General features: G+C 39.0%; 1 protein-coding gene across 1 annotated transcript in view; it reads right to left on the reverse strand.

The window, feature by feature from the left end:
- Positions 1 to 7,800: 7,800 nt before the first annotated feature.
- LOC130912218 (voltage-dependent L-type calcium channel subunit beta-3-like) overlaps positions 7,801 to 27,592 on the reverse strand; it is a 55,647-nt gene continuing 35,855 nt past the window's right edge. Inside the window, exons 11-14 of the mRNA XM_057830136.1 lie at positions 27,438 to 27,589; positions 19,371 to 19,466; positions 16,330 to 16,500; positions 7,801 to 9,690 (exon numbers count right to left, since the gene is read on the reverse strand). Coding sequence (XP_057686119.1) covers positions 9,289 to 9,690; positions 16,330 to 16,500; positions 19,371 to 19,466; positions 27,438 to 27,589 — 821 coding nt within the window. The 3' untranslated portion in view covers positions 7,801 to 9,288. The remainder of the gene's footprint in view (positions 9,691 to 16,329; positions 16,501 to 19,370; positions 19,467 to 27,437; positions 27,590 to 27,592) is intronic.

Genomic DNA, 27,592 nt, shown 5'->3' on the forward strand with positions numbered 1-27,592 from the left:
TGTTAATATATTATTCAATGTTAGTTCAGGGATTATATGAATTATTATAATGTGACTTAAAATGTAGTTATTGTCTAAAAATGCAATAACTCGTGTTAATTAAGGGACCCTTAATGTAAAGTGTTACCACAACTTCAAGTTAGATTGTGATAGTCATTGAAAAAAAGGTACATTTATCCGATTGTTTAATTAATCGTCCGATTAATCGATTATAAAAATAATCACTAGTTGCAGCCCTAGAGTTAATACTTAAAATAAGATTATTTTAAAAACCCGATTTTTTGTCAACCCGAATCCGATCCTGTTTAACAAATGGAAGTGGAAGGATTTCAAGTTGGGTTTTGCATCCATTGATATTTCTTCAGGAAGGAAAACGTTTGCACACCCCTGCTCTAGTCAGAGCAAAAAAAATGGACAAAATGGACCCAAAGAAAATACATAAAATGTGTTTATTTTGTCGAAGTCACAATTTTCTTAGCATTGTAAATCTATTTTTCCAATAGAAAGCATTCTTTACAGCATCAGGCAGGAATTGTTTCACTTTGTACACCTTTTGTTGTGGAGCGGGAAGAGGCGTGTTGTCACGCTAGCACGCTTGTGGTAGTGTGGTGGATACGCAGTTGGATTTAGTGCAGTTATTGCATTACAAAGCAACCATCCCAAAAAAGAAGTAGTGCAATTTTTTTTCAATTTTTTCTTTTCTACTCACACTATAGAGGAAGTCCAGATGGTGTAAGGCGTTTCATTTTTCAATGTCAGGCTTAGTATTGCATACAGAATAAGACATAGGAAACTAAATGATAACTTTGTAAAAATTGTGCTTCATAAATTGGAAATCAACCTCAACCGCTTCATCAGTTGTTTAATCATTGGTCCACTCTGGAAAAGTAGAATGAAAATAGCTAATTGTAGAACTAAGACATGCAGGACATCATTCATCAATCTGATCTAGAGATCATTTTCAGTGAAGAAATTTCAAAGTGCGTCAAGTAAGTGAGTGCCCAGCTCAACTTCAACTTGTGGGAGAGTAAGCATGAGTGCTAAGTGGAGAAGAAAACCGCCCCAAAGACGACTATCACTGCAAGACAACGGGCAAAAAACGGAAACGGTGCAATACTCAAATACTTAACTTTCAAAAGAATCAAACTTCATGCAGCACTTGCATAGTTTTTTTGTCTTTTTTTTCTCAATCATGCTGTTTTTTTCCTCTTCAAAATATACACAAAATACTAGATACATGACATAGAAGCGAGTAAGTCCTTAAATCAGCTGGTATTGACCCTGTGAGATGCTACCTCACCACACGCAAGTCTAGTGGAGCTGAGGGACACCTGAGGGTCTTAAGTGGTAAAACTGCAGTACAGGGATGACTAGCGTGGAACCTGGGGATGCTACAATTAAAGAATGTGCTACAATCGGATGAAAGGGCGCTTTGGAGGCACCCTGAGGCATGCAAACGTACATTCTGGAGGTTGCCAGCGAGCGGCGTGTGCTTCATGTGTGGGGACGGGTCGACTCTAACGAGCGGTTCGGGCACCGATATTCCCTTTTGTTTTAACGTGTTTACATTCTTTGTGCCCGTCAGCTTTTTCCAGGTATTGGTGAGTGATTGTGCAATAGCAGAGCGAGAGAGATGCACTGGCGGTGACAGAAATGTAACTTGTACTGCAGCTTCATACTTATACTGTATGTGCCATTTGCCAACGCCTAAGTCAGTGGTTTTCAAACATTGTACAATAGCTCTCCGAGTACCACCATTAGGACCGACAATAACATATGAGATGCCATTGATAGTGCAAGACAACCAATTGGTTTTGATTCCTTTTTTTGCTCATAAATAGCACTGAAACATGAGCATCAGCTCCATTATGAAGACTACGGTTGTGTTGCTGCTCATTAGGGCCGACAATTTTAGAAAAAAATCTAGTGGAGATTTTTCTGGCAGAGACAGGTAAGCCCCTAATGAGTTTAGCACTAGGACATGAGCCAATGCCAGGCAATGAGTTAATTTTGGGGCATTTCTCGTCATTTTCTGTTGATTTTCTGTCACTTCCTCTTTCTTTTTGGGGCATTTACAGGTCACTTCTTGTTAATTTTGGATGACTGAAAAGGAAGTGACTAAAGAATGTTGCCAAATGAATAGAAAGTGATCAAAATCAACAGGTAATAACCTGTAAATGCACTAAAATGAAGAGGAAGTGATAAAAGACTGGCTCTGTATGCTCTAGTTTCAGTGCCATTGACGGTTCTATACGTCAAATGCTGTCAAAAAGAATTGGATGTCGGGTGCTGTCAATGGCAGCCAGTGAGCTAATGTAGACACTATTCATAGACTTCACCATCAGTTGACTAGACAGCTCCTACATACATTTTGCCTTGCCTTCCCATAGGGGGCTGCGGCAGGCAGAGCGACGTGCAGCTTTCACTGCTGTAAACTCAAACACCCGCTGTGTTCAAACGACGGATTTAAGTGGAAAAGGATGAAAGTTTTTCTGTGTCTCGATAGTGATTTGGTCGAGGATTCAAGGTTATTATTATAAAAAATAGCTCCATGCATGCACTTTGAAACGTTTGTACAAAAAAAATTAGCTTTAACTTTAGCTTGAAATATTTACGTAAAATGAATGATAACTGCCCGTTTTTTTGCTTTTAACCAAGAATCTAGACTGTTTTACGTTCATATCTATAGTAATTCTGTGATTTACCCATTTATGTACAAGAACTTTCAACTTAAAAAGCTTGTTGTTTTATGATGGCCGCCATGTTGTATCCATACACAATAGCATGACTTTAGGTTGAAATATTTACGTAAAATGAATGATATTTGCCCGATTTTTTGCTTTTAAACAAGAATCTAGACAGTTTTATGATCATATCTATAGAAATTCCGTGATGTATGCATTTATTCACAAGAATTTTCAACTTAAAAAGCTCTTTGGTTTGTGATGCCGCCATGTTGTATCCATATACAATAGCATAACTTTAGATTCAAATGATCAGGTAATTTTCAGCCCCGTTTTTTGGCAAAAAATTAGTAATTTAGACCCTTCCTGCGTCCACACAATCCCCCCCGCATTTTACATGTTTTATTTTATGTAAAATTTCCATCTAAAAATGACATAGATAGCCTGCAAGACGTGCTGAGACAATAGTAACATCGGAATTCAACCTATATAAATTGTAATTGTATATAGAAAGATGCAAATTTTGCTTTGCTGAGTAAAATTAAGATGATTTTGCATTCTTTCCTCTAGTATTAAGTTTCTGACGTGAAAGTGAGTGTATTTTCAGGCTCAATAGCAATATTTACCATAAGTTTTTGCCCAAAATAGCAACTTCATATATATATATTTTTTTTTAATTTAGTGCAAGTTTTCAACAACTAATACAGCTGTATAACACCATTTACCATGAAAAAGTATCTGAATCTTTTGGAATTTCTCACTTTTCTGCATAAAATCACCATCAAATGTGATCTGATCTTTGTCAAAATCACACAGATGATAAAACATCATATGTTAATCATATGTTAATGAGAATAGTATGCAAACAATGGCAGAAAGGGAAAAAATAAGTATATATACCATCATATTTAATATTTTGTGGCCACCCCCTTTGGCAGCAATAACTTCAGCCAGACGCTTCCTGTAGCTGCAGATCAGTTTGGAACATCGATCAGGACTAATCTTCCATTTTTCTCACAAAACTGCTGTAGTTCAGTCAGACGCCTGGGATGTTTGGCATGAATCGCTGTCTTTAGGTCATGCCACAACATCTCAATGCGGTTCAAGTCTGGACTTTGACTTGGCTACTCCAGAATGTGTATTTTGTTGTTCTGAAACCATTCTGAAGTTGATTTACTTCTGTGTTTTGGACCGTTGTCTTGTTGCAGCATCCATCCTCTTTTTAGCTTCAACTGTCTGATAGACAAGCCTCAGGTTTTCCTGCAAAACATCCTGAGAAACTTTTGAATTCATTCTTCCATTAATGATTGCAATTGTCCAGGCCCTGAGACAGCAAAATAGCCCCAAATCATGATGCTCCCTCCACCATGCTTCACAGTGGGTATGAGATGTTGATGTTGGTGAGCTGTTCCATTTTTCCTCCACACATGATGTTGTGCGTTACTCCCAAACAATTCAACTTTGATTGACATCATATAGTTGATGTGTGCACATAGATATTGGACTTTGCCAGTGATTTCTGTAAGTTTAGCAGACACCCTAGGGCTCTTTTTTACCTCTCTGAGTATTCTCTGCTGAACTCTTGGCGTCATCTTTGGTGGATGGCCACTTCTTGGGAGAGAAGCAACAATGCCAAACTCTCTCCATTTGATGACAACTTCTCTGACTGTCTATTGATGAACATCCAAACTTTTAGACATGGTTTTGTATCCTTTCCCAACCTTATACAAATCAACAATCCTTGATCGCAGATCTTCAGACAGCTTTTTTGACCAAGGCATGATGCACATCAGACAATGCTTCTCATTAAGACAGTTCTTACCAGGTGTGTGTTTTATAGTGGGCAGGACAGCTTTGAACCACGCATCAGTAATTGGGCACATACCTGACTTAAATTGTTTGGTAAAAACTGGTTTTAATTGCTCTTTAAAGTCTCCTTAGGCAGAGGGTTCACTTACTTATTCCCCCCCCCCCCTCTGTCATTGTCTGTATGCTATCTTAGTTAAAATATGAAAACCTATAAATGTTTGGGTGGTTTTAGTTAAAGCAGACAGTGCATTTTCATCTGTGTGATTTTAACAAAGATCAGATCATTTTTTATGGTGATTTTATGCAGAAATGTGAGAAATTCCAAACCAGATACTTTTTCATACCACTGTATTAAATGTTGAAAACTAAATAAAAAAAATTGAAGTTGCTATTTTGATCAAAAACAGATGTTAAATATTGCTATTGATCTGGAAAATATAGGTGATTATCTCTGCATTTGGTGATTTTTGTGCATCTAACGTGAAATTTGAGAATTTTATAGCCATTTTTTTTTTTTTTTTTTTTCACATTTGTATAAAAAATAACTAATCAGGGTTTTATTAAGGAACGACTTTGAATTTTTTTATGTCGCTGCTCATGGAGACTCATATTTGCCTAAGGGAGGTGTCTGTTTTGGTTTTAGGTCGCTAGTGGCTTTGGTTTTAAAAATATCAGAAATTTACGGATCGGCCTCGAGCCCCGTGTCCCATCAACTCATAGTGAAGTCTACACACTATTCTAAAGGAAGATTTGGGTAGCAACCTGTTGGTTCCTATATATCAATTCTTGGTAGGAGCATATGGAAAACCTTTTGGGCTACAAAGTATCACGGTATATCACCTTTTTGATATATTGTCACACCCAAAGTGATAACGTATTTAATAACCCTTTATAGGACAAGTGACAATTTTTGGTAATAAAAAAAAAAGACACTACAGTGTTTTACTACTACAATTACTACAGTGGTACCTCTACTTATGAAGGTCTCCACATACATAATTTTCAGGTTAAGACATGCCTCAACGGGAAAATAATGCCTCTTGTTACGAAATAAATTTCAGGATACGAAAGGCAAAAATACAGTATGTACAGCTCCCAGGGTTTACTGAACGTAACATACTTATCGCTGCTCTGCTATTGGCTATTGCGTACCATTCCTAGCATCCAGTTGGCTAGTGGGACTTCTACTGGATGTGTGTGTGTGTGTATCCCAGCGTTTTCATTCGCCCCTCGTGTTCCGACAGCTTTATGTAAGTGTATTACCTTTATACCTTTTTTCTCTATTCTTGGTTTTTATACATTATTCACAACTCTGATTATATGTTTATTGTGCACTAAAATAATTCAAACATGTATCTGTTACATGTTACATGTTACATTTTTATGGATTATGAAAGCGTTACAGTATGTCTGAATTTTGGGAGGGCTTGGAATGCATAAGGGCATTTACATGGAAAAGGCGTTTCTACTTATGTAATTTTCAAGTTCCGAAACGACTTCCTGAACCAATTAATTATGTAAATAGAGGTACCACTGTATTTATTTTCGAATTTTTGTTATATTACTTATGATCAGTGTAGCCTATATTTTGTATTATTCTAATATTTTCTAATAAATAAATTGCATTTACCACTTAATAAAATCTTAATAAAATTTTGATAAAATTACTATAAATAAAAATAGAAATAAACTTTGGTTATGCCTGCCATATCACTCGTAGGTTGATTTTTTTTTTTTTTTTAATGAGTGCTGCGTAGTTAAAAGTATGACACTTTGTTGTTCCTAATTTTCTTCAAAATATACATTTATACATAATTCAATATGAATCTTTTGTATTTTAAGTTAAATACAACTGAACTGTACTTGATAAATGCGCTGTTTCGCTTGCTCATTTATCATTTAATCTTTCGCGTACCACTGGTGGCACTTGTACCACCTTTTGAGAACCACTGTCTTAAGTTAAAAAAACAAAACAAAACAAAAGGAAATGACAAAATGTGATGGTGGCAGCGTGTACAGTATCTGAAACAATCGACCAAATCAAGAAGCAATGTAACTAAACTAAGTGCCCATTCAGTATTTACAATATCCCAAAAATGCGTGAAAATCTCCCACCTGTGGATTCAACAGTAAACATTCCTACAATACAGTACAATTTAGCTGTAAAGATCGTTCAACTCCTGCTCTGGCATTAATGTGCAAAAAGTCTCAAAATAATGACACTCTATCACATGCAACAGTAAAGATACCTAAACATGTTCCGCTTTAAGGCCAGTTTACTGTATATGGAGACATCCTACGATAGAGAAACATAGGCAAAGCAGCACATGTTTGCCTGAAGACATTCCATTGCAGGGTAGCCCTGTTGGCAACCTGTCAACACGTCCCGTTATGGAGGATCAAAGCTGCCATAATTAAAAATAAATAAGTGAAAATAAAAACGACAATACATAGAAAAATAAGATTCAAAAATTAAAAATATGGAAATAAATATGGAAATAAATGCATAATTTAATAAAAGTAAAAACGACTATAATACAAAAATAAGACAAGATTCAAAACTTAAAAAAGAAATACAAAAATAAATGTGTAAAAACTGTATAGTATATACAGTGTATCACAAAAGTGAGTACACCCCTTGCATTTCTTCAGATATTTAAGTATATCTTTTCATGGGACAACACTGACAAAATGACATTTTCACACAATGAAAAGTAGTCTGTGTGCAGCTTATATTATAAATTTATTTTCCCCTCAAAATAACTCAAAATATAGCCATTAATACTTAAACCCCTGGCAATAAAAGTGAGTACTCTCCTTAGTAAATACATCCAAACTGAGTACTGCTTGTCATTTTCCCTCCAAAATGTCATGTGACTCGTTACAGGAGTGCTGTCAGCATTGCTGCAGAGATTGAAGAGGTGGGGGGGTCAGCCTGTTATGGCTCAGACCATATGCTGCACTCTACATCAAATTGGTGTGCATGGCTGTCACCCCAGGAGGAAGGCTCTTCTGAAGACGGTACACAGGTAATAGTACACAGTAGTAATAGGTTGACCCCCCACCTCTTCAATCGCTGTAGCAATGCGGATAGCACTCCTGTAACGAGTCACATGACATTTTGGAGTGAAAATGACAAGCAGTACTCAATTTTGACATTTAGGGATGTACGGTTTTTCAAACGGGTGTACTCACTTTTGTTGCTAGGGGTTTAGATATTAATGGCTATATTTTGAGGGGAAAATAAAACAACCCTATTATATAAGCTGCACACAGACTACTTTTCATTGTGTCAAAGTGTCATTTTGTCAGTGTTGTCCCATGAAAAGATATACTTAAATATCTGCAGAAATGCGAGGGATGTACTCATTTTGGTGATACACTGTATACATCGACACTGTTCGTGTTCAATCCTCAGTTCAGGCTCAGTTGTTGTTGGTGGCTTTGGAAAGTTTGGGTTTAAAGAAATTCTAAATGTCATCTTGCATTATTAGGTGTAGTTTTGGCTGAGCAAAGCAAAGGACCATCTCTAATGTGCTAGTCACATGACCTGTTCAAAAAAATAATTCTTACCCATTATGAAATACTTTGTAGGATTCTTGTCCATTTCATTCATTATGTTGTTTGCTTGACAACTTTTACAGACATTTTAACTGCTAGGTCTTTGTTTTAAAGGGGAAGTTCAGATTTTTTTACATTAAGCTTAACCTTCGAGTTAGTGGGGGTTTAATTAGTGGTTGGAGTTGATTTCAACAAATTCTGTGCAGTTTGTCAGTTATTTGTTAGTTTCAGGGCTCCGGAGTGGCTAAGCTAGCACGAGTCATTGGTGGTTGAAATCAACTCCATCGACTAATTAAACCCCTGCTAAATCCAAGATTAAGTTAATGTGAAAAATTCAATTAAATGTGATGACGTTTTTCTGTTGTCATTCTTATGTTGACGCAGCAAAGAGAAAAATTGGTAAGAAGTAACTGATAGATTTCTTTTAAAGTAACTTAGTTACCATGATAGCAAAGTAATCAGTAAAGTAACTAGATTACCTTTTGAGGTATAACAATAATCAGTAATTAAATAATTTTTTCAAGTAATCTGTGACAGGACTGATTTTTGGAGCAGTAAAAACAATGCAAAAATTCATATTTTTTGTATTAAATCGAGCTCTGACGTACCTCTTCAAGAATATTACATGATGCTCTGTTACTATCATTACTTTGTAAAGATCAGCAGTCTCACTCAGGGGACATTGCGATTATTGGATCGGTTCCGACATTGTGACCAACTCCAATATTGTCCGATACTCCAAAAACAGCTGTATCGGGTGCCGATACCAATACTGAGTATTGGATCGGGAAATCCCTAGCGAATGCCATAAGCAAATAGCGTCCACGTCAGCGTAGTGCTCGCCGTGAGCATCTGCATAACCAACCAATAGGCGAATAGTTCACCCAAACCGCCTCCTCATTTTTGGAATAACATTTCCTTCTGCATCTTCACACTGACAATGGAAAAAAAAGAACGTATGAGCACAAAGCGCTTTTATTTATTGATATTGAAATCAATTTATATATTATTGTATTCATTTCCACATTTATTGTTAATTTTTTAATCGTATTTCTTTTTCTTTTGGTGTTGATATTTGTTTTTAGTTTTACTTTTTTTCAAGTCTTTATATTAAAATTTTTGTATTTATGGTCACTCTCATTTTGAGTTATTCTTTTATTTTTAATTTTGGCAGCTTTGGTCCTTCATAAGGATAAAGTGATGCTCTAAAAATAGACCTGGACTTGTGGATTGGTCAGTAGGTGTCTCGAGGCCAAGGGCGGCTGCGCTGGCGGTTGTTCCTCTGGTTGTGACCCCGCTGGGCTTCACTTTGAAGCAGCCTGTCCTGCGACTCGTGGCTGTTGGCGTTGTGGCCTCCGGCGTGTCCGCGGCGAGCAGGGTACATGCCCCGGCACGTGCGGCCGTGACACGGAGAGGTGTACTCGTCCTCCTCCTCCTCTTCATCTTCTTCTCCGCCCCTCTGACACGGGCTCCCCCTCTGGCCGTGAGACAGGGAGTCACTGGCCTCGTCCGATGGCATGAGACTGTCCTGCTCCAAGGGGGAGAGGGCCTCCTCGCCCGGTTCTTCCTCCTCCTCTTCTTCTTGCTCCTCAGCCTCCAAACCCGCTGCCTCGCTACCCTGCGGCTGGTTCTTGTTCTGGAGAGCAAAATCAGCATGATCGATGTAGCGTAACTCTCAAACAAAGTGGCTTCGCGCTCCTTGTTTGTGACAGCTGTCGTGTTTGGTGGATGCAAACCAAAAAATAGGATGACAAAAGAATGCAAACACCATGTGAAAAAGGAATTCATGCCACTTTGGCTACTTCAAAAAAACGCACGTTGAGACCAAAGATGCTTCAGATCTGATCAAGTGATCGCAAATCGGGCAAAATCGCGCCATTTCTAGAGGATCGGAATGTGGTTAAATAGATCAGGTTTTTGAAATGTGTTCATTCATCTGTATTTTTTTCGTATACTTTAACACACTCGTATTGCCATTTTTTTTTAATTGCACTGTGTCACATTGATCTATATATTTATTATATAATATAATATTTATTTGTATATATATTTATAGATATTATCGCGTATTTACCATGTTTCTTTCCAAAAACTCCGAATAGCATGTCTCACCGAGTGTTAAGACACAACTGTGAATGGCCACAGCCGGACTTTTTGGGGATTTTATGGGTGAAACACGGTAATATACAGTGGGGCAAATAAGTATTTAGTCAACCACTAATTGTGCAAGTTCTCCCACTTGAAAATATTAGGGAGGCCTGTAATTGTCAACATGGGTAAACATCAACCATGAGAGAAAGAATGTGGAAAAAAACACCCAGAAAATCACATTGTTTGATTTTTAAATAATTTATTTGCAAATCATGGTGGAAAATAGGTATTTGGTCAATATCAAAAGTTCATGTCAATACTTTGTTATGTACCCTTTGTTGGCAATAATGGGGGCCAAACGTTTTCTGTAACTCTTCACAAGCTTTTCACACACTGTTGCTGGTATTTTTGCCCATTCCTCCATGATGATCACCTCTAGAGCAGTGATGTTTTGGGGCTGTCGTTGGGCAACACGGACTTTCAACTCCCTCCACAGATTTTCTATGGGGTTGAGATCTGGAGACTGGCTAGGCCACTCCAGGACCTTGAAATGCTTCTTACGAAGCCACTCCTTTGCTGCCCTGGCTGTGTGTTTGGGATCATGCTGTCATGCTGCCATGTCATACTGAAAGACCCAGCCACGTCTCATCTTCAATGCAATTGCTGATGGAAGGAGAATTTCACTCAAAATCTCTCGATACATGGCCCCATTCATTCTTTCCTTTACACAGATCAGTTGTCCTGGTCCCTTTGCAGAAAACCAGCCCCAAAGCATGATGTTTCCACCTCCATACCCATACCCCTTCAGCTCTTTGGTCTTGGCCATAGTGGAGTTTGGAGTGTGACTGACTGAGTTTGTGGACAGGTGCCTTTTATACCGATAATGAGTTAAAACAGGTGCAATTAATACAGGTAATGTGTGGAGCCTCGTTAGACCTCGTTAGAAGAAGTTAGACCTCTTTGACAGCCAGAAATCTTGCTTCTTTGTAGGTGACCAAATACTTATTTTCCACTCCAATTTGTAAATAAAATCTTTAAAAATCAAACAATGTGATTTTTTTTTTCACATTCTGTCTCTCATGGTTGAGGTTTACCATTTTGACAATTACAGGCCTCTCTATTTTTTATTTTATTTTCTTTAATTTTTCTTTGTTTGGATCGATTATTTATCATCTAAAATATTGGGGATACTGTGAAAGTAAGAAAAAACAAAACAAAACAGTTAAGCGATAGTTATGAGGTAGATATACGTGAACGATTTAAAGACACTATTTTTTTTATTGTGACGTAATTTGTTTAAAAGCTTAAAATATGCGAGTGGATAATTTTATGAACTCGTTTTTTTTTTTAAAAACTAAATATCAGACATCAATTAATAACTCAAAGCTAAAAATGATAGACATTTTGAATAATAAATATAATTACTTACGGTGCCTTCTTTTTATGGCTGGGTTGAAACAAAAGCAGTTGCGCGGTGTCTGTAAACGGGGGTCGCCAGGGTAAAACGGACAAATTAAAAATAGTTTGAGGGCTTAAAGCGCAATGAAACTACCATGGCAGCAAATAGCCATATTGTTCTATCACACAAAACAGTTCTTTTGGCTTAAAATACAGCAGTTTATTTTAAAGGAGGGTGCAAGAGCAGAAACTTCTTTTTCAGCCTTGTCTGTGTTTTCTGCCATATATATATATATATATATATATATATATATATACACATTTATATATATACATACATATTCATATATACATATTAGGGTTGTTCCGATCATGTTTTTTTGCTCCCGATCCGATCCCGATCGTTTTAGTTTGAGCATCTGCCGATCCCGATATTTCCCGATCCGATTGCTTTTTTTTTGCTCCCAATTCAATTCCAATCATTCCCGATAATTTTTCCCGATCATATACATTTTGGCAATGCATTAAGAAAAAAATGATTAAAACTAACTATATACATTCAACATACAGTACATAAGTACTGTATTTGTTTATTATGACAATAAATACTAAAGACGGCGTTTACATTATTAACATTCTTTCTGTGAGAGGGACTCACGGATAGAAAGACTTGTGACTTTGTATATTGTGACTAAATATTGCCATCTAGTGTATTTGTTGAGCTTTCAGTAATTGATACTGTAGCCATGCCCAAAGGCATGATGGGAAGTGGAACCATGACTGTGCGTAGTGCTAACAATTGATATATCTTCTCTGCGTTGGGAAATAACATAAGGTGTTAAGAAAAGATTGCTACCTTGCTTACCCACATTGCTTCCCATGATATTTCTAATCGTAGGGAGAGGGATTGTGCTTTAGCCAATTAAAAAAAGGCTCCAAAGGCTGCCAAAATTCACTCTACTCATTTTACGCTGCCTTTTATCTCTCTATATAGGTAAAACGGCGCCATTTCAGATTGAGCGCGGCAATACGTGAGTGGGTCGTGCAGCGCATGCATAAATTGCGTTAAATATTGTAACGTGATACATTTTTAAAAAATTAATTACCGCTGTTATCGGGATAAATTTGATAACCCTACCTTAAGCCTAAACTAAAGACTCTGGATGAGAGTAACATATTATGTCTGTAAGTTAATTACAATTAGGAAACAATTTATTAAAAAAATAAAATATATATATTAAAAAAAGGCATAGCCGATATTTTTTTGCCGATTCCGATACTTTGAAAATGATGTGATCGGACATCTCTAATACATATACATATATAAATATTAGGGCTGTCAAAATGATCGCGTTAACGGGCGGTAATTAATTTTTTAAAATTAATCAAGTTAAAATATTTGACGCAATTAACGCACATGCCCCCCTCAAACAGATTAAAATGACAGTGGCGAGCTACTAGTTTATTTTTTGATTGAAAATTTTACAAATTTATTCAAACGAAAACATTAAGAGGGGTTTTAATATAAAATTTCTATAACTTGTACTAACATTCATCTTTTAAGAACTACAAGTCTTTCTATCCATGGATCGCTTTAACAGAATGTTAATGTTAATGCCATCTTGTTGATTTATTGTTATAATAAATAAATACAGTACTTATGTATAGTATGTTGAATGTATATATCCGTCTTGTGTCTTATCTTTCCATTCCAACAATAATTTACAGAAAAATATGGCATATTTTATAGATGGTTTGAATTACCATTAATTACGATTAATTAATTTTTAAGCTGTGATTAACTCGATTAAGAATTTTAATCGTTTGACAGCCCTAATACATATACATATATACATATACAGTGGGGAGAACAAGTATTTGATACACTGCCAACATTGGCAGTGTATATATATATGTATGTATGTATGTATATGTACAGTGCCTTGCAAAAGTATTCGGCCCCCTTGAACCTTGCAACCTTTCGCCACATTTCAGGCTTCAAACATAAAGATATAAAATTTTAATTTTTTTGTCAAGAATCAACAACAAGTGGGACACAATCGTGAAGTGGAACATTTATTGGATAATTTAAACTTTTTTAACAAATAAAAAACTGAAAAGTGGGGCGTGCAATATTATTCGGCCCCCTTGCGTTAATACTTTGTAGCGCCACCTTTTGCTCCAATTACAGCTGCAAGTCGCTTGGGGTATGTTTCTATCAGTTTTGCACATCGAGAGACTGACATTCTTGCCCATTCTTCCTTGCAAAACAGCTCGAGCTCAGTGAGGTTGGATGGAGAGTGTTTGTGAACAGCAGTCTTCAGCTCTTTCCACAGATTCTCGATTGGATTCAGGTCTGGACTTTGACTTGGCCATTCTAACACCTGGATATGTTTATTTTTGAACCATTCCATTGCAGATTTGGCTTTATGTTTTGGATCATTGTCCTGTTGGAAGATAAATCTCCGTCCCAGTCTCAGGTCTTGTGCAGATACCAACAGGTTTTCTTCCAGAATGTTCCTCTATTTGGCTGCATCCATCTTCCCGTCAATTTTAACCATCTTCCCTGTCCCTGCTGAAGAAAAGCAGGCCCAAACCATGATGCTGCCACCACCATGTTTGACAGTGGGGATGGTGTGTTCAGGGTGATGAGCTGTGTTGCTTTTACGCCAAACATATCGTTTTGCATTGTGGCCAAAAAGTTCAATTTTGGTTTCATCCGACCAGAGCACCTTCTTCCACATGTTTGGTGTGTCTCCCAGGTGGCTTGTGGCAAACTTTAAACGAGACTTTTTATGGATATCTTTGAGAAATGGCTTTCTTCTTGCCACTCTTCCATAAAGGCCAGATTTGTGCAGTGTACGACTGATTGTTGTCCTATGGACAGACTCTCCCACCTCAGCTGTAGATCTCTGCAGTTCATCCAGAGTGATCATGGGCCTCTTGGCTGCATCTCTGATCAGTTTTCTCCTTGTTTGAGGAGAAAGTTTGGAAGGATGGCCGGCTCTTGGTAGATTTGCAGTGGTCTGATGCTCCTTCCATTTCAATATGATGGCCTGCACAGTGCTCCTTGAGATGTTTAAAGCTTGGGAAATCTTTTTGTATCCAAATCCGGCTTTAAACTTCTCCACAACAGTATCTCGGACCTGCCTGGTGTGTTCCTTGGTTTTCATAATGCTCTCTGCACTTTAAACAGAACCCTGAGACTATCACAGAGCAGGTGCATTTATACGGAGACTTGATTACACACAGGTGGATTCTATTTATCATCACCGGTCATTTAGGACAACATTGGATCATTCAGAGATCCTCACTGAACTTCTGGAGTGAGTTTGCTGCACTGAAAGTAAAGGGGCCGAATAATATTGCACGCCCCACTTTTCAGTTTTTTATTTGTTAAAAAAGTTTAAATTGTTGTTCCACTTCACGATTGTGTCCCACTTGTTGTTGATTCTTGACAAAAAAATTAAATTTCATATCTTTATGTTTGAAGCCTGAAATGTGGCGAAAGGTTGCAAGATTCAAGGGGGCCGAATACTTTTGCAAGGCACTGTATATATAGTATATATCGTTAACTCATGCCCACAGTGGCAGTTCTAGGATTTTTCTGAAATGGGCCAAGATGGGGCCACATGTAACTCTCAGGGGGCCAAGTGGGCCACATGTAACTCTCAGGGGCCAAGTGTCGCTGCCACCTTTGTTCAGTGTTTGTTTTGGTAAACTCGTTACAGGAGTGCTGTCAGCTTTGCTGCAGAAATGCCTCGCAGAAATGCGAGGGGTGTACTCACTTTTGTGATACACTGAAAGTGCACTAAAATGAATGCGATGCTAGCTCTTTTGAAGTAAACACAGCGTCCTAATAAACGCCTTGAAATTATTTTATTTTTCATGTATATTTTGGGAACGGACACTTTAGTATCCCAAACCTTTGCTTTGCTGTGTTGAACTTGCAAACGGTACACGCCTGCCTGCAATGGCTCATGCCGTTGGTGTCACGAAGCTTGTCGGCTCAGCAACCGTAACTAAAGGGGACGGAGCTTTTGCGAAAGGTCAATTGTATCAATATTTTTGGTTGACAGCAGGGTGCATTCTGGGAAAATTGACAACTTTCATTTGAAATGAAGCCCTTTTTAATGAGGTGTTTGCAAAGTTTTGTCTGTGTGTACACACATTGTTACAACAGATTAAATGCCAAGTGAAACAGTGGAGATGAAGGCAATGAAGGGGCTACTATGAAATAGTAAGTGTTAGTGTACAGTACATTTACTGGATTGAGATCTTATTATTATTATCGTGTGACAGGAAGTACACACATAGCGTCATATGCCACTGCGAAGGGAGGCGCATTTACTAGGCATGCGTGGAAACGGCTCGACAGACAAGACGGAGCAATGAGGAGATTCTGCCAAATGATCCGCAGGTTCGGTCATTTCTGGCTCCATGTGTCGTTCATTGCGGTGAATTCAGTGTTGATTCAACTCAGACCGTCAACTCAAGGAGAGGAGGAAGGATGCGGCGCACGAATAAAAACAGTGTCGTCCCCGTGTTTGGCTCAGGTGTTACAGGTGTGTGTGTGTATATACCCTACTACTCACCCCAGGTGGTAAAGCCATCATTCAATTAATTCCTGTATTTCAGAAAATGTTAAGCATGGATGAGCGAGAAGACACACAAGCGGAGACAATTAAATCCAAAACACAAGAGTGAGAATCGGAAGACGTTGAAAAACAGCGACAACGTAACACAAATATCTCGACGCGGGACAGTCGAGACACGGGCGGCTCACCTGGAGGCTGGAGATGGCGGACGGCGGGCTCATCAGAGTCTGCTCTAAAAGAGGATTAAGAGGGGTGGTGCCTGGGAGATGAGTGGCCCGCCAGTATATCTCCAGGTATTCCGCCAAATGCTCACAAGCATCCTCTAGCTGGTTTTCATCCAAAATAACATCAAACAAATCCTGAGGGCAAAAAAATAAAAAAATCGGGAAAAGGCAACACATGATTTAAACAGCAGGCCATTTTGGCAATGAGTCCTAAAACCAAAAAAAATGAAAGCATTCCCAACTGTGGCTTCGTTTGCATTTATTCCTGTTTTGATGTTTGTTATATGTTATATGTTTCTGAACTTGATTAAAAGTTGCATTTTAATTTCAATTTAAGTTCAGTAGTTTATATGAGTAGCAGTGATGTTTTCGTCAATGATGAAGATGACGAAAATATTTCAACAAACATTTTTTTTCATGACGACGACAAGACGATAACAAGCTAAAAACATGTTTAGGGAGAGTATGACATCACGAGACAAATGCCGGTTTTCGTCTGACGAGACGAGAACGAGACAAAAATGCGCAATAGTTTGTATCATAAGTTCACAATGTGTGACATTTTATGTGTAGCAAGGGCGTAGGTTTGCATAGGGACATACCACTACCAACTTTTCAGGATGCTCAAATTGTCCCCACCAACTTTTGAGCAACCTTATTTGCATAATATAATGTGTTCAGTTACACTGCTGGCCAAAAGTATTGGCACCCCTGCAATTCTGTCAGATAATGCTAAATTTCTCCCAGAAAATGATTGCAATTACAAATGCATTGGTAGTAATACCTTCGTTTATTTTGCTTGCACTGAAAAATGAGAAGAAAAAAAAAAATCATTATCATTTTACACAAAACTCCAAAATCGGGCCGGACAAAAGTATTGGCACCCTCAGCCTAATACCTGGTAGCACAACCTTTAGACAAAATAACTGCGAACAACCGCTTCCGGTATCCATCATTGAGTTCCTTCCAATGCTCTGCTGGAATTTTAGACCATTCTTCTTTGGCCAACTGCTCCAGGTCTCTGAGATTTGAAGGGTGCCTTCTCAAAACTGCCATTTTCAGATCTTTTCACAGGTGATCTATGGGGTTCTGGTCTGAACTCATTGCTGGCCACTTTAGAAGTCTCCAGTGCTTTCTCTCAAACCATTTTAGTGCTTTTTGAAGTGTGTTTTGGGTCGTTGTCCTTTTGGAAGACCCATGACCTCTGAGGGCGACCCAGCTTTCTCACATGGGGCCCTACATTATGCTGCAAAATTTGTTGGCAGTCTTCAGACTTCATAATGCCATGCACACGGTCAAGCAGTCCAGTGCCAGAGGCAGCAAAGCAACATCAGGGAACCTCCGCCATGTTTGACTGTGGTGCACTGTGTTCTTTTCTTTGAAGGTTTTTTTCCCCCCTGTAAACTCTATGTTGATGCCTCTTCCCAAAAAGCTCTACTTCTTCTACATTCTTCCAAAACGTTTTTGGCTTTCTCAGGTAAGTTTTGGCAAGCTCTAGCCTGGCTTTTTAATGTCTCCGGGTCAGAAGTGGGGTCTTCTTGAGTATCCTACCATAGAGTCCCTTTTCATTCAGACGCCGGCGGATAGTACAGGTTGACACTGTTGTACCCTCAGACAGCTTGAACATGTTTGGATGTTAGTCGAGGTTGTTTATCCACCATCCGCACAATCTTTCGTTGAAATCTCTCATCAATTTTTCTTTTCCGTCCACATCTAGGGAGGTTAGCCACAATGCCATGGGCTTTACACTTATTGATGACACTGCACACGGTAGACACAGGAACATTCAGGTCTTTGGAGATGGACTTGTAGCCTTGAGATTGCTGATTCTTCCTCACAATTTTGCTTCTCAAGTCATCAGACAGTCCTTTGGTCTTCTTTCTTTTCTCCATGCTCAATGTGGTACACACAATGACACAGGACAGAGGTTGAGTCAACTTTAATCCATTTTAACTGGCTGCAAGTGTGATTTAATGTTTGCCACCAGCCGTTATGTGCCACAGGTAAGTAACAGGTGCTCTTTATACACAAATTAAAGAAGCATCACATGGTTTTTCAAAGGGTGCCAATACTTTGCACGGCCCATTTTTTGAGTTTTGTGTAAAATTATAATGATTTCATTTTTTTTTCATTCTCTTTTGTTTTTTCATTGCAAGCAAAATAAATGAAGATACTATTACCAAAGCATTTGTAATTGCAATCATTTTCTGGGAGAGATTGAGCATTATCTGACAGAATTGCAGGGGTGCTAATAGTTTTGGCCAGCAGTATAGACATCCAAACCGTTTGAGCTGCCAGCAAATTAACAAATGTTGGCCGACTAGCGCCATTAATGGCAACCTTTGGGTTAATGAGTAGTGCAAAATCAAATTTACCCCATGACTTCTGGTGACCTGAGGTCATTCAAAAAAACCTTATTGAGTATTAATACTTTTGCAATCCAATATCGTATCCGGACACAACATTTCAATATGGATACTTTTTGATAGTTCTGACATACAGACACATAGGGGCTTGTTACATTCCATATATAAACTGCACTGGAGTATAAGCTATATATCAGGGTCCAAATCAGAGGAAAAAAGTTGTGGCTTTTCGTCCCCCCAAAATTACGGGTATATAATTAAATAAACAACAACTTTTATTAAATAATCAAAGGTTATTCATTATTGTTTTGCAGTCATAATGCAAAATTCCTAATTTTTTAATCCCCAAAGGAAACCATGAGCCATTCCTTCTCCCCAGTTTCTGTTCATTCCTTTCTGAAGTAATGAGTCATCTCTCTGTACATTTCCTGCTTCTGTCAAGAGTAAAAAAAAAAAAAAAAATCATTTGTTAATTCCTTCTTGCTTTGTTCTGTCTTTTAGCATTGCCATCTCTCATCTTGACAAGTAGGTAATTATTGTAGCAGTTACCGTATGTAACTTAGGGGTCGCCAGGTTCTGGATAATGAGGTAAATATATTTCTTTCACATATTCTGTTTGGTTAATGATAGACCACTCACAGGGGGGCATTGAGAGAGTTTGTCTGCAGCCATCATCTGCACGTTCAGGTGCTTGCTCTGAGACTTTCCCCTGGATTTGATCAGCCTCTGGAGCACCTAAATGGGAAACATTTGTCCACACTTTAGCAGTCGTAAAGATAAGGGTCTGTCAACGGCTTGCAGAAATGGAGGCGCATCTGAAAATCGGGGCGTGTCTGGAAATGAGGGCATATTCACTGGTAATAAAAGGTGGGCAGATTAGCCAAAAATTTTATTGAAGTAAGAGTAGCATTACTTCAAAATAATATTACTCAAATTATAGTGAAAATGTATTTGATGAAAAGAATATTCAAGTAATGAGTAACTACTTGCAATGTCAGTTTTTTTTTTTTTTTTTTAAATAGTATATTTTTCCTTCTCAGCACAATCTCCTTTATACGGTATGAACTGTTATAATTACACTGAACCAGTGTTGTTTTCGTCAACAATGACAACAATGAAAATATTACGTCAATGAACTATTTCTTTCATGACGATGACGAGCTAAAAACATTTCTTGGGAGACAAAAAAATAACGAGACGCCAGTTTTTGAGTTTCTGATGAGATGAGAAAGATGAAAATTCGCCATAGTTTCTGTCATTCGTTCACAATGTGTGACATTTTCTTATCGTATGTGTAGTTAGCATGCATCGTAGCAGTGTTTGGATGTATCACTCATTTAACATGCTGTCCACCCCCACACCCCGCCGCCACACACACACGTTCAGTACGCGTGTGCCCACTCCGGGCTCCTTTTGTGAAACACATGTGTCAGATGCTGCTCTTTAGCCTTTTAAGGTCTGTGCAGAGTGATCATCACGCACTAAATGTAACTTGTAGCGTTAGCATAGTGTTTGCGTTAGCATTTAGTGTGGTGAGTGACGTCTTAAACTCTTGGAAAACTTTCTACATAGAGTTCGTGGCGTCCAGGTGAGTTTAACTAGTTTTCCTGCTGAGTGTGTACAGTGATCCCTCGCTACTTCACGCTTCAAACTTCACGCCCTCAGTCCATCGCAGATTTTTTTTCAATTAAGAAAACAAACAAACAGATGAGCTGTCCTGAGCCGATCGCGTAGTCTCACTCTCCTTCCCACCCTCCCTCTCTCCGTTCATTGTTGGTCAGATCGTGAGTGCACTGGAGTTGCTTGTTAAAGTTAACAATGATTAGCAGACTATGATGTTTGATGTTGCCAGAGAAGCGAGCTTCAAAGTGCCGCATGCGTCAATCATCGTTTAACTTGTTAAACAGTTGCTGTGGCAACACATTGTGTTTCAGTGAGCAGCTTGAGTGGCTCTGATTGGACTCACTCAATGAAGCATTTAATACAGCCAAGCATTTTTCTGCTTTATTCTTGTTTAAAAATAATTAGCTGGGACAGTAACATGTTTAAAACCCTAACCCTTATCATAGTTATTACATTTGAAGTGCTTAAAAACCATTTATTAATATACAGTGCCTTGCAAAAGTATTCGGCCCCCTTGAACCTTGCAACCTTTCGCCACATTTCAGGCTTCAAACATAAAGATATAAAATTTTAATTTTTTGTCAAGAATCAACAACAAGTGGGACACAATCGTGAAGTGGAACAAAATTTATTGGATAATTTAAACTTCTTTAACAAATAAAAAACTGAAAAGTGGGGCGTGCAATATTATTCGGCCCCCTTGCGTTAATACTTTGTAGCGCCACCTTTTGCTCCAATTACAGCTGCAAGTCGCTTGGGGTATGTTTCTATCAGTTTTGCACATCGAGAGACTGACATTCTTGCCCATTCTTCCTTGCAAAACAGCTCGAGCTCAGTGAGGTTGGATGGAGAGTGTTTTTGAACAGCAGTCTTCAGCTCTGTCCACAGATTCTCGATTGGATTCAGGTCTGGACTTTGACTTGGCCATTCTAACACCTGGATACGTTTATTTTTTAACCATTCCATTGTAGATTTGGCTTTGTGTTTTGGATCATTGTCCTGTTGGAAGATAAATCTCCGTCCCAGTCTCAGGTCTTGTGCAGATACCAACAGGTTTTCTTCCAGAATGTTCCTGTATTTGGCTGCATCCATCTTCCCGTCAATTTTAACCATCTTCCCTGTCCCTGCTAAAGAAAAGCAGGCCCAAACCATGATGCTGCCACCACCATGTTTGACAGTGGGGATGGTGTGTTCAGGGTGATGAGCTGTGTTGCTTTTACGCCAAACATATCGTTTTGCATTATGGCCAAAAAGTTCAATTTTGGTTTCATCTGACCAGAGCACCTTCTTCCACATGTTTGGTGTGTCTCCCAGGTGGCTTGTGGCAAACTTTAAACGAGACTTTTTATGGATGTCTTTGAGAAATGGCTTTCTTCTTGCCACTCTTCCATAAAGGCCAGATTTGTGCAGTGTGCGACTGATTGTTGTCCTATGGACAGACTCTCCCACCTGAGCTGTAGATCTCTGCAGTTCATCCAGAGTGATCATGGGCCTCTTGGCTGCATCTCTGATCAGTTTTCTCCTTGTTTGAGAAGAAAGTTTGGAAGGACGGCCGGGTCTTGGTAGATTTGCAGTGGTCTGATGCTCCTTCCATTTAAATATGATGGCTTGCACAGTGCTCCTTGAGATGTTTAAAGCTTGGGAAATCTTTTTGTATCCAAATCCGGCTTTAAACTTCTCCACAACAGTATCTCGGATCTGCCTGGTGTGTTCCTTGGTTTTCATAATGCTCTCTGAACTTTAAACAGAACCCTGAGACTATCACAGAGCAGGTGCATTTATACGGAGACTTGATTACACACATTTGGATTCTATTTATCATCATCGGTCATTTAGGACAACATTGGATCATTCAGAGATCCTCACTGAACTTCTGGAGTGAGTTTGCTGCACTGAAAGTAAAGGGGCCGAATAATATTGCACGCCCCACTTTTCAGTTTTTTATTTGTTAAAAAAGTTTAAAATATCCAATAAATGTTGTTCCACTTCACGATTGTGTCCCACTTGTTGTTGATTCTTGACAAAAAAATTAAATTTCATATCTTTATGTTTGAAGCCTGAAATGTGGCGAAAGGTTGCAAGATTCAAGGGGGCCGAATACTTTTGCAAGGCACTCTATATACAGTATATACATAAAAGTTTTTTTTTTTTTTTTTTTAAATATGTTTTCCAATGCTTAATCCGAAAAAATACATTGAACACCCCCCAAAAAATATGGGGTTGTGGGTTTGGGTGTTACTTTGTGGTTTTTCGAAAGTAGCAAACAGTTCAGATGCTTTTTTATACCACTGTATGTGAATATTAGTTCCTACTTGTTTTCTTGTGGTAGGAGGGTTTTGTATAGAACATGGGGGTACTGGTGCACTTTTTAAAGAGATTAAAAGCAGAGTTGAGACTGTCTTGCCGTGTTGGTTATTATAGCAGAGAAGACACCAGTAAATCAACAACAACAAGTAAACTGTGACCCGATCTACCCACAAAGATCTGAAGGACGTGAAAAGTAAGTTACGATTGCATATTATTTTGAAAATCGACCGGATCCACCGTATTTTTACACGAGTGACTTCCAGTCTGCCCGATCCTACATAGTAGTATTGACGCAGGAGGGTCGCGTCTTGCGTCAAATAATAAACTCTGCCTTTTCTTTCTGTGTGCGACGCGTTGAGAGGATGCGTCTAAACACAGGTGTGCATTGGCTCATTGACTTTAACGGCTGCGTTTCACTGCGTTGTCGCTGCGGCCACGTTGTCGCACCGTAGACGTGTCTGGTGTACTACCGGGGTAAGAGCAGCATTTCTTCTTCACAAATCTACTCAAGTAAAAGTAAGGTAAAACTACTCTTAGAAGTACATTTTTCTCAATAAGTTACTCAAGTAAACGTAACAAAGTAAATATATCACATTACTTCACATCTCTGTCTTTAGCTAACCCTATTCGAAACCCTAACCTCAACCCTGTCAACGACAACGTCTTGTGGAAGCTAGCAGAAGCAAGCTAGTTGGTCTATGATTTTTAAGCTCATGAACCTAGTCAAAATTGGGAATGTGTATATCTGGCAGAATTTTGGGAATACATTTACAGCTAGTCCTCAGGTTACGAACAAGTTCCGTTCCTACGGTGGCGATGTAACCCGAATTTCCAAGTAAGTCAGTATGAACCCTTCAAGTACCCCTATATATCCAGATAACTATACAAAAAGATGTATTATATGTCATATTAATGAAATAAAGTAAAAAACAACATTGCTACTGATAGCAAAATGGCGGACCAGACACTGTTACACGACAACAACAAAAAACGACTGGAGACAAAATGGCGGATGAGACTCCGGCGTCGTAAAGTCAAAATCACGTATGTACGTCGTAACCAGTGTTGTGTTCGTCAACGATGCCTAGGACAAAAATATTTCATCAACAATTTTTTCATGACAATGACGAGACGATAACGGGCTAAAAACGTGTCTTGGGAGACTAAAACGTAACAACATGAATGCCAGTTTTCGTCTGACGAGAGAATTACGAAAATATTTCGTCGACGAACATTTTTTTCATGACAATGACGAGACGATAACGAGCTAAAAACGTGTATCAGCAGACTAAAACGTAACGACATGAATGCCAGTTTTCGTCTGACGAGACTTGAATGCGCCATAGTTTCTGTCACATGTTCACAATATGTGACATTTTATGTGTAGTTAGCCTGCATCATAACAGTGTCCTGTTGTGTCACGTGCTGCCCCCCCCAACTCACCAGTTAGTGTCCTCTCCAGTCTCCCCATTGCTTGTTTTGAGATACATGCTAAGATTTGTCTTCTTATTTTGGCAAGAGAGAATATGCAATGTTGCTTTAGCCTTTAAAGGTCTGTGCTGAGTGATCATCACACACTAAATGCAATTTGTAGCGTTAGCATAGTGTTCGTGTTAGCATTTAGCGTTATGAGTGTCGTCTTAAACCCTAGGAAAACTTTTTACATACAGTTCTTGGCGTCCAAGTGGGTATGATCAAAGTTTTTAATTTTACGGACGAAAACATTTTTTACTAAACATCGAATAAAGTTTTTGTCATCAAAAACTAGACTAACTTTACTGGAATACAGGCTTAGCTAACAACCGACCTCTCTGGGCATGTATGGAACTATCATCCGCGCGTTTTTCATTGTGGTCGGTGGTTCGCGCACAGTTACCTTTTCCCATTAAAGACATATCACAAAATTTTACAGTCCCCGAGACCTTAAAAATTTTTGAGGCAATTCAGAGAACAGTTTGGCCTGCATATTAGATCAAGACTAGCCCCGGTCAACCAAAACCACTTATTGCTTCCTGCATGTTCCGACCTAGCCTTCGAGTCGAGGTCGAAAAAGGGCCTGCAAATTCTTGACGATTTTTATATTGATGGCATATTTCCCTCATTTGCCGACTTGTCAAAGCTTCCAAGCTCTCATTTATTCTGTTACTTTCAGATATGACATTTTATTCAAAAACTTTTCCCTCACTTTCCAAACCGCCCACCTGAAACGCCGATGGAAGCCTTTCTTGTACTCAGACCAACGCAGAAAAGCTTATTGTCTACTTTATATGGTTTAATTTTCAAAATCAATCCAACTTTTTTAAATACTCTTAGAACAACGTGGAACCAGGACCTCGACATTAATACATCTGAAGAACAATGGAACAACATGCTTCATCTTGTTCATTCTTCATCAATTTGTTCCAGACATCAACTCTTACAATTCAAAATTCTCCATAGGAGTCATTTTACAAATGTGAGGTTGGCCAAATTTCTCACACAAAAATACACACGGTCCCAGGCTTCAACTGGGACTGTGTGCTTTGGTCAGATGAGACCAAGATTGAGCTTTTTGGCAACAAACACTCTAAGTGGGTCTGGTGTGCCACGAAAGATGCGCATGCTGAAAAGTACCTCATACCCACTGTGAAGTATGGGGGTAGGTCAGTGATGCTGTGGGGCTGTTTCGCTTCCAAAGGCCCTGGGAACCTTGTTAGGGTGCATGGCAACATGAATGCTTTGAAATACCAGGACATTTTAAATCAAAATCTGTTGCCCTCTGCCCGAAAGCTGAAGATGGGTCGTCACTGGGTCTTTCAGCAAGACAATGACCCTAAACATATGGCCAAATCTACACAGAAATGGTTCACCAGACACAAAATCAAGCTCCTCCCATGGCTATCTCAGTCCCAGACCTTGTTTTGTTGGCAAAAGGGGGTTGTACAAAGTATTAACACCAGGGGTTCAAATAATTGTGACACACATTATTTGATGTCAAATAATTATTTCTTTATGTGGGATTTTTTCCCCATTGAATGAATGCCCTTGTATTGAAGGTTGGATTTTTCTCTTTTTTTCCATTAAGGTCCCATATTATTTGAATTAAAAAATAAATAAATTAGAAGCTAAAAAACACATCTTTTTCAGGGCAACCAATAATTATGGAGGGCACTGTATTTGGTTACCTACAAACAAGCAAGATTTCTGGCTGTCAAAGAGGTCTAACTTCTTCTAACGAGATCTAACGAGGCTCCACTCACTACCTGTATTAATGGCACCTGTTTTAACTCATTATTGGTATAAAAGACACCCGTCCACAATTTCAGTCAGTCACACTCCAAACTCCACTATGGCCAAGACCAAGAGCTGTCAAAGGACACCAGAGACAAAATTGTAGACCTGCACCAGGCTGGGAAGACTGAATCTGCAATAGGTAAAATGCTTGATGTAATGAAATCAACTGTGGGACCAATTATTAGAAAATGGAAGACATACAAGACCACTGATAATCTCCCTCGAAAATCCCAGAACCACACGGGGGGGCCTAGTGAATGACCTACAGAAAGCTAGGACCACAGTAACAAAGGCTACTATCAGTAACAAAATGCGCCGCCAGGGACTCATATCCAGCACCACCAGACTTGTCCCCCTGCAGAAAAAAGTACACATCCAGGCCCGTCTGCGGTTCGCTAGAGAGCATTTGGACGATCCAGAAGAGGACTGGGAGAATGTGTTATGGTCAGATGAAACCAAAATATAACATTTTGGTTGAAACTCAGATTCTCGTGTTTGGAGGAGAAAGAATACTGAATTGCATCCGAAGAACACCATACCCACTGTGAAGCATGGGGGTGGAAACATCATGCTTTGGGGCTGTTTTTCTTCAAAGGGACCAGGACGACTGATCTGTGTAAAGGAAAGAATGAATGGGGCCATGTATCGAGAGATTTTGAGTGAAAATCATCAGCTAGGCCATTGAAGATGAGACGTGGCTGGGTCTTTCAGCATGACAATGATCCCAAGCACACAGCCAGGGCAACAAAGGAGTGGCTTTGTAAGAAGCATTTCAAGGTCCTGGAGTGGCCTAGCCAGTCTCCAGATCTTAACCCCATAGAAAATCTGTGGAGGAAGTTGAAAGTCCATGTTGCCCAACGACAGCCCCAAAACATCACTGCTCTAGAGGAGATCTGCATGGAGGAATGGGCCAAAATACCAGCAACAGTGTGTGAAAAGCTTGTGAAGAGTTACAGAAAACGTTTGGCCTCCGTTATTACCAACAAAGGGTACATTACAAAGTATTGAGATGAACTTTTGGTATTGACCAAATACTTATTTTCCACCATGATTTGCAAATAAATTCTTTAAAAATCAAACAATGTGATTTTCTGTTTTTTTTTTTTTCGACATTCTGTCTCTCATGGTAGAGGTTTACCCATGTTGACAATTACAGGACTCTCTAATATTTTCAAGTGGCAGAACTTGTATTTAGTGGTTGACTAAATACTTATTTTTCCCACTGTATGACTTAGACTATTAAGTATTATCGTCCAAAAGACTTAGACTAAGACGAAAATTAAAAGGGATACCAAAAACAACACTGGTCATAACCCGGGTACTATCTGTATACTGTATGTACAGTATATTATCGTTGGCACTTTGTTGTGACGTGTTTGAAAAAGCATCTTTTGTTGTGACGAATGGCCAGGCAAGTGCCGATTTCCTGATGTGCCCCTGTTTTGCAAGCTGCAGACGATTACAATTGCAGACAACTAGTCAAAAAGTTACAGCAGACAGTACCTTTGGTGAGGAAACCTTGACGTAAACGACAATGGGCGCAAGGGAGGTTTTGGAGAGCTGTGCGGGGTGGTTGATGGTGTCTGCGTCGAGAACCACAAGCTGCAGCGTTTTGGCCAGTTCAAATATCCTCTCGATCTCACTCTGAACCTCAGCTG

Source organism: Corythoichthys intestinalis, chromosome 2 (assembly GCF_030265065.1).
Source record: "Corythoichthys intestinalis isolate RoL2023-P3 chromosome 2, ASM3026506v1, whole genome shotgun sequence".
NCBI classification, from domain to species: Eukaryota; Metazoa; Chordata; class Actinopteri; order Syngnathiformes; family Syngnathidae; genus Corythoichthys; species Corythoichthys intestinalis.